Source organism: Dendrobates tinctorius, unplaced genomic scaffold, assembly GCF_039654945.1.
Source record: "Dendrobates tinctorius isolate UK_male_01 unplaced genomic scaffold, ASM3965494v1 ptg000028l, whole genome shotgun sequence".
NCBI lineage: Eukaryota > Metazoa > Chordata > Amphibia > Anura > Dendrobatidae > Dendrobates > Dendrobates tinctorius.
Genome location: NW_027361696.1, coordinates 18,879,489 through 18,886,823, shown reverse-complemented (window position 1 = coordinate 18,886,823; position 7,335 = coordinate 18,879,489). Strand labels below are relative to the sequence as shown.

The 7,335-nt window shown below is 50.0% G+C and overlaps 2 protein-coding genes across 4 annotated transcripts in view; one reads left to right on the top strand and one right to left on the bottom strand.

Moving 5' to 3' along the window:
* The first annotated feature begins 256 nt into the window (after positions 1-256).
* UBXN10 (UBX domain protein 10) lies at positions 257-4,944 on the top strand. 3 transcript variants are annotated; one of them, XM_073570366.1, is made up of 2 exons: positions 257-410; positions 2,587-4,944. In XM_073570366.1, the coding sequence occupies exon 2, from the start codon at positions 2,602-2,604 to the stop codon at positions 3,316-3,318; it is 717 nt and encodes a 238-aa protein (XP_073426467.1). In that variant the 5' UTR covers positions 257-410; positions 2,587-2,601; the 3' UTR covers positions 3,319-4,944. The 3 variants fall into 3 exon arrangements, with proteins under 3 accessions (XP_073426467.1, XP_073426469.1, XP_073426468.1); XM_073570368.1 differs by lacking the exon at positions 257-410 and adding an exon at positions 561-744; XM_073570367.1 differs by lacking the exon at positions 257-410 and adding an exon at positions 751-868.
* Positions 4,945-5,760: 816 nt separating this feature from the next.
* Positions 5,761-7,335, bottom strand: part of LOC141085168 (ATP-dependent RNA helicase DDX19B) — a 59,054-nt gene continuing 57,479 nt past the window's right edge. The window contains exon 12 of the mRNA XM_073570365.1: positions 5,761-6,901. Coding sequence (XP_073426466.1) covers positions 6,840-6,901 — 62 coding nt within the window. The 3' untranslated portion in view covers positions 5,761-6,839. The remainder of the gene's footprint in view (positions 6,902-7,335) is intronic.

The following is a 7,335-nucleotide window of genomic DNA, read 5'->3' as shown; positions in this document are numbered from 1 at the left end:
TTACTGCGAAAAAAACGCAGCATGCTCATTAATTTTGCGGATTTTTCCGCGGTTTTGGCTTCTCCCATGCGTTTAGAAACCGCTGCGGTAAAAAATGCATCAAAAACGCATCAAAACCGCGCAAAAACCGCCGCGGAAAAATAGGTGCGGTTTCTGGGAAGGGATTCAGGTTTTTGTGCAGAAATTTTCTGCAACGTGTTAGCCCACTTGGCTTCAGGTTCTTCCCTGACTGTAGCCAACCAACAACATGGCGTTATCTATAACGGCGACATCTGTCAGCAGCTGAGAAGTTCCTGTTAAGCGTGATGACGTCAGAAGCGCGAGTAACGCATGGTTACCCCGGGAGACAGGGTTGTTTACTAGCTGCTACTGGACTCACAGATGGCGGCGATAAGAGCGTCCGTGGACAGGTAACCCTGGGGCGGTTTGTAAGTGGGCGAATAGACTGGTTACCGGAGCGGTTGCGGGTTACGTGGGGTTTATATGCTGGTGGAAGAGGTAGGTTAGAGAGCCGGTATTTTCACCCCCCCATTAATTGATGGATGATTCCAATCAACCGAAGTAGATTACGAGACGTTCTGCAGGAATGAACCATCTATAGGGGTGTGTGGTCAATGCTTATGATGGGGTGCTGATGACACAGAATTAGGAGGGCGCCTCCTGTGTGTCGCGCAGTGCCCTGCAGGCATCAATGTGGGCAGGAGTATGGACATGAGGCGCAGGGTCACACAGCGGAATCTGCAGGTGGAGGCGGCTGCGGTGACACCTGAGCTGCAACTGTTGTATTTAGCGGCACACGATGGAGGCCTAAGATCAAGACGAGGGGTGCAGAGTGTGTGTGGGGTCCCCAACTATATGGAGTATTGAGGTGCACCGAGTTCAAATGTGGGCACATTATATGGGCTGGGGGACACATTATACTGGACAGGGGACACATTATACTGGATGGGGGGCACATTATATGGGCCATGGGGGGATCCATTATACTGGATGGGGGCACATTATACAGGCCAGGGACACATAATATTGGATGGGGGGCACTATTATATTGGCTGGGAGTACATTATACTGGACAGTGGACACATTATACCTACCGGAGACCCATTATACTGGATGGGGGACCCATTATACTGGATGGGGGGCACATTATACAGGCCGGGGACACATTATACTGGATGGGGGCATCATGGGGGTGAGGGGACACATTACAAGTACCGGGAACACATCATACGGGCCATGGGGGGGGGGGGGCACATTATACAGGCCAGGGACACATAATATTGGATGGGGGGCACTATTATATGGGCTGGGGGTACATTATACTGGACAGTGGACACATTATACCTACCGGAGACCCATTATACTGGATGGGGGACCCATTATACAGGCCGGGGACACATTATACTGGATGGGGGCATCATGGGGGTGAGGGGACACATTACAAGTACCGGGAACACATTATACGGGCCATGGGGGGGGGGCACATTATACAGGCCAGGGACACATAATATTGGATGGGGGGCACTATTATATGGGCTGGGGGTACATTATACTGGACAGTGGACACATTATACCTACCGGAGACCCATTATACTGGATGGGGGACCCATTATACTGGATGGGGGGCACATTATACAGGCCGGGGACACATTATACTGGATGGGGGCACATTATACTGGATTGGTGGGCACGTTATATGGACCGGGGACCAATTATACTGGATGGGGGGCATATTATACGGACCGGAGAGCCATTATATTGGATGGGGGCACATTATACCCATTATACTGGATGGGGGGGACACATTATACGGACCAGTGACTCATTATACTGGATGAGGGGAACATAATACGGGATGGGGGAACATTATACGAGATAGAGGGCACATTATACGGTTAGGCCTTCTCAAGTTCTGTTCTCTATCTTGGGGAGGTGCGGGTGGGCACTGTTGACACCTGAAGGGGCACAATATACAGGAAAGGTGCAGATGGCACATTAGAGGGTGGCCCTTGCTCTTGCTCAGGTTTTCTATACTGAGGAGGAGGTGCGGTATAGAGTCAGGGGCATATTATACGGGCCGGGGGTACATTATATGGTAAGGCCTTCTCTCAGGTTCTGTATATTGGGGAGAACGCTCGGGGTACTAACTACATTTGGGAAGGGGGCACATTATAAGGGGGCCCCCTTTTCAGGTTTTCTATATTGGGGAGGTGCGGGGTAGACTTGGGGGAACGGACATCTGGGGGTGGGCACAGTATACAGGCCGGTGGGGGGGTACATTATACGGTAAGGCCTTCTCTTAAGTTATTTATATTAGGGACAAGTTGCGGGGTATATTTGGGGGCACTGATGACATTTGGGGGGCACATTATACAGGGGCCCCCTCTCAGGTTTGCTATATTGGGGAGAAGGCGCGGGGTAGACTCGGGGCATTGACATCTGGGGGGGGGCATATTATACAGAGGAGGCGCACATGGCACATTATATGGGGGCCCACCTCTCAGATTTGCTATATTGAGAAGGCACGGGGTAGATTCTGGGGGTATTTTGCTATGGAGGACACTGACTTGGCTCCATTTCTTTCAGGTCCGGTGAATAGATATGGCATCCACTCCGACTGGCCTCAGTTCTCATGGTGCAGGGGAGCCCCTTCAGAGGATGCACGTCACGAGACCCAAATCTGCCAAAGGTCGCACCAGGACCACCTCGCAGGGTGCGGCCCACAGCATGGAGGTCTGCCGCACGTCGCCCACCCCCAGGGTGTCTTCAGCGCGAGCACTGTCCAGTCCCAGGGACGATATCCCGGAGCTTCTTCATCAGCTTCCGTGCAGACCTCCATCTTCCAGCCTCAACCGCTACCGCGTCCTCCCCTCCATTGGGTCAGTGGGTGGTGGAGACAGCATCGAGGATGAACTGGTGCACAGAGCCAGCGCCATGAGGCTGGCCTCCGAGGTCCGCGATCGCCACAGCACCAAGACCCTGTACCGGCAGCGAAGTGGAGAAGCGAACAGCGGCCAAACCAACATGGAGGACTCTGAGGTGATAGTGCAGGAGCCGCCGTCCACACAGGAGCCCCGGCTGCTTCTGGCCGTCAGGTCCCACTCTGGGCAGAGGTTCGAGCAATTCTTCCGCCCCTCGGCCACATTGTACAGCATCCTGGCAGCGGCGGAGCAGAAGACGGGGACCTCGTGTAAGGACTGCAGTGTGGAGTCAATGGAGGTGCCGAGGAGAAGCTTCACCGACCTCAGCCGGACCCTCCAGGAGTGCGGGATCCCCAACAAGTCTGTGCTGTGCATCCACCGACTGCAGAGAGACTGAACCTGACTGTATATACCATAGTCCAGCGATGGGACCCGCAAACACAAACCCAAATGCCAGTCCATGACCAGGCTGTGTAGTGTCATTCCCACGCCCCAAAAATAGAAAATACCCTTGAAGTCCACGAATCCTGACAGAACCATTGTGTTCCAGGCGTTGGATACTACCCAGCAATTTTAGTAGGTCCCAGACTCTCCAGGAGGTCGGTGCCATTCAATAGCATGAGGAGGCTACAGACCCTCCTAATTGGGGGGTGCCACCCATTGTCTTCAGGCCATAGTCGTTCCTAATTGGGGGTGCAACAGATGACTTTTAGATAATCGATCCTCCAGGTACCACAATTCGCCTTAAACAAGTCACTGACCCTCCAGGTATTTGGTGCCACCCATTATATTAAGGTCACAGATTCCCCAAATGATACCGTGTCTTCAAAAAGTTAGATGGTACCCAACGTCTGGAGAGTCTATCAAAATAAAGATACCACGGGCCCTACAGATGGGGGATGTCACGTACCCTCCAGGTGTCGGGTGTCGCCCATCATCTTCGGGAGGTCACAGACCCTCCAGGTGGCGGGTGTCACCTACCATCTTCAGAAGATCATGTACCCTACAGGTGGCGGGTGCCACCCATCATCTTTGGGAGGTCACATCCTCCAGGTGGCAGGTGTGCCCCATCATCTTCAGAAGGTCACAGACCCTCCAAGTGGCGGGGGCCACATATCATCTTAAGAAGGTTACAGACCCTTCAGGTGGCGGGTGTCACCCATCATCTTCAGGAGGTCACGGACACTTCAGGTGGCAGGTGTCACCAATCCTTTTCAGGTCGTCACGAACCCTCCAGGTGGCGTGGGCCATACAGCTATCTGCTTGGTAACATCGCTGTGGGGTCCTTTCGTAAACATCTTGCACTCCTGAATGTAGAAAAGCCGAGTGCTGGGCTCAGAGTACCACATGTAACCCAGCTTTCCCATCATTAGACAGATTCGCTTTTTGGTGCTCTGGTAAAGCTCGGTGCAGGTCCAGTAGCCGTTGTACTGGTCTGCCAGTTCAGCTCGGGGACTTTATTCTCGATGCCAAGATCTTTTTTTTTTATAAATTGCAGCCTTTCAACCCACAGACAAGATGGCGACGCCGGGCACTGCGCATGGTCTTGTGTTACACGAGACGAGTATTAGACATGCCGCCGTGTGTGCCGATCCAGTGATGTCAGTATAGTTCAGTACGTGCTGGAGTCTCTCATCGATTCCTCATCTTACCAGACCGGCTGGATGAGCCCCAAATAACCCGATTGTATACCGGCCGACCTCCAGTGTTTTCAGTGTTTTGGGTGCAGATGATCCCTGACACCTAAGATCAGCAAAATATTGACCATTCACTCAACAGAAAGAACTGAATCACAAGGTGGTGGGATCTGCCACGTATGATGTGGCAAAAGTACAACTCCCAGCATGTGGCAGATCCAAACACTCCTCAAACCTCCACGTTCTGGGGTATACATAGGTTCTCTAGCATCACCCCAGCCCACACGGTGCAGCAGCGGCGCTTCTCTCCGTCCTCCGCTGATCCTGTGTGTTTGCCGTGCGTTCTTTACTTCTGCTAATCGCACCTAATAAACAGATTGGAAGAGTTTGCTCGCCAGCATCAGTTTATGTATAGAAAGTGTATTCTGCTCCCAAAGAGGCGCAAGCAAATAAAAGGGGTCACCCCATCAATAAAGGCAAGATACAGCGCCACCTGCTGGTTAGTGGAGAGTAATGTGCACCTCCACCTAAAGAGCAGATCACTGGAGCACACACGCTCAGTCCTCTCCCCCCTAATGAGCCAAGTACTAGAGGACACACAAACTCAATCACCTCCACCCGAGTGCTGGAGGACACACGCTCAGTCAGCTCCAGCTAATGAGCTAAATGCTGGAGGACACATGCTCAGTCACTCTCCTCAGAGTGATCAATGCACAGTGACACCATGGAGCAATCATTTTCTGTCTGCTTGTCAGGAAAGCCTCTGCCATACAACTGAGAACACTCCTGTTATCAGGGCGATAAAGAGAGACTACAGTGACAGCTGCCAGAGGGGGAAGGAGACCAATTCTAGTTTAAAGGTCACATATTACCGTTGCTAAGATCAACAGATGAAATAAGTATTTTACAGGTGAATTCCCACACTGCAGATTTTGCTACAGAAATGTTTGACTTTTTGTGTTGGTTGACACGACTGTGAAAGGTGACTAATTTTCTGAAACAAAATCTGCAGTGTGAGAATTTAACTTTTGGTTTTTTTTTTGTTACTGGCGCAATCACTTTTTTATGGCAATGTTTTTTTTGACGATGTTTTAGTATCTGCAGCAAAAACCATTTGCATGGAGGACTGTGATTTGTACTGTGGCAATTATAATCCACAGATCTAAAACTGTCGGGAACGAGCACAATGGACGCTGCCGATCCACGGTGTCATAACATTCTTTATTCACACATAAGAAAACATCGGAGCCGCAGGAATCTGTCCCTCCCCACGAACGTTGCGCTCCTGACCATTATTTCTGTTAATTTTTCCCATTGTCGAATTGAAATCGTCCATTATTTTTTTCCCTAAAACTTTAGGTACAGATCTCGCTCTTTATTTTTTTGCCTTTAAATTTTTACTTTGTAAAAGAATTTCCTGCTTCTCTTCTGAAGCGATTGTTTTTTCTTAACAAACCAAACTGCTAAAAAGGAAATAGGTGGAAGAGGGGTGAGGGGGACTCAGTGAAAATAGCGACAGGCATTTCTGTCCTTGGTCATCACGCCTGCAGCAGGAGTGCTTAGGGCAGCACAGATCATGATTGCCTTAAGGGGTTGTCCAACACCATCACTTTTGCACAACGAAGAGAACGGCATTGTGTCTATGCAACATCACTTGGCTCCTGCTGCAAAAGTGATGGCATCTGATAATCCATTTAAAGGCGGTTTTGTTTTCTCCACAGCGAGGTCTTTTTTGCTGTTATTTAATCTCAGCGTGACCCAAGATATCCCAGCATGTCGTACCCACCGAGCAGGAAATGCTGGGACAAGTCACTGGATAATAAAGCTAAAAGAGTAATTAAGTCCATAGTGAAGTATAGATAAGAGCCTAAATAAATAGCTGTACCCCACCTGGAGTTCAGAGCAGGGGCGACAGGGACCAAATAAAAACACGGGAAGAAAAAAAAAAAAAAAGTAATTCAGTTGATTGGCGTCCATGGAGGCGGCCACCATCCAGGGTCAAGACTATACAGGTAAAATCTCATCGTGATTAAGCAGGTAGTAGAGTCCAAAGTGGGGAGTCTGAGAAGTGCAATTGATTAACCCCAATTTAAGAGGAAGCAAAAAAGGGTTAATGCCTGGTCCATAACAAGTGGGGAGAGAAAAAAAAATTCTTGAATTTCTTTAACACTATCCTAAAAACAATGATGTCCCATGTCCCGGTTCGGATGTCGTCTGCAGTGTGACATCCTCAGAAACAATCCTGGAGGTCGGGAGGAGGCGGTGGCAGTGTGAGATCTGTTCAGTTGGTGATTCTCTCGATCTCGTCGATGTTGTCTGGGTCCAGCTTCACAATGGGTTTCTCTATGAAAGACAGAAGTGACGTGAGCCGTGGCGGGATGGCATAGAAGGCCGCTCCATCTGGACGCGGCTCCTTTCCCTTCTAACTAAAAATTTCTCTCATCGCGGTTCTAAAAACCAAAACTAACTTCCAGCACAAAAAATAAAATGGTCTATAATAAATTATTTTTTTATTGTGCCTCTTAGGTAGATGCAACATTTCTGTGTAGGAGTGAAGAAAACTCTAACTACTAAATAACTTTTTTTAAGTTTCTCACTGTAAGGCCAGGACCACACTACCGTGTGTGATGCGATAAACTCGCACGAGTCTCTCGCATCAACACCCGGCGCTGCCGCCGACACTCAGGACCAGAGCTGTGGTATTTCTATGCAGCTGCAGCTCCGGTCCTGAGTGCCGGCGGCAGCGCCTGGTGTTGATGCGAGAGACTTGTGCCAGT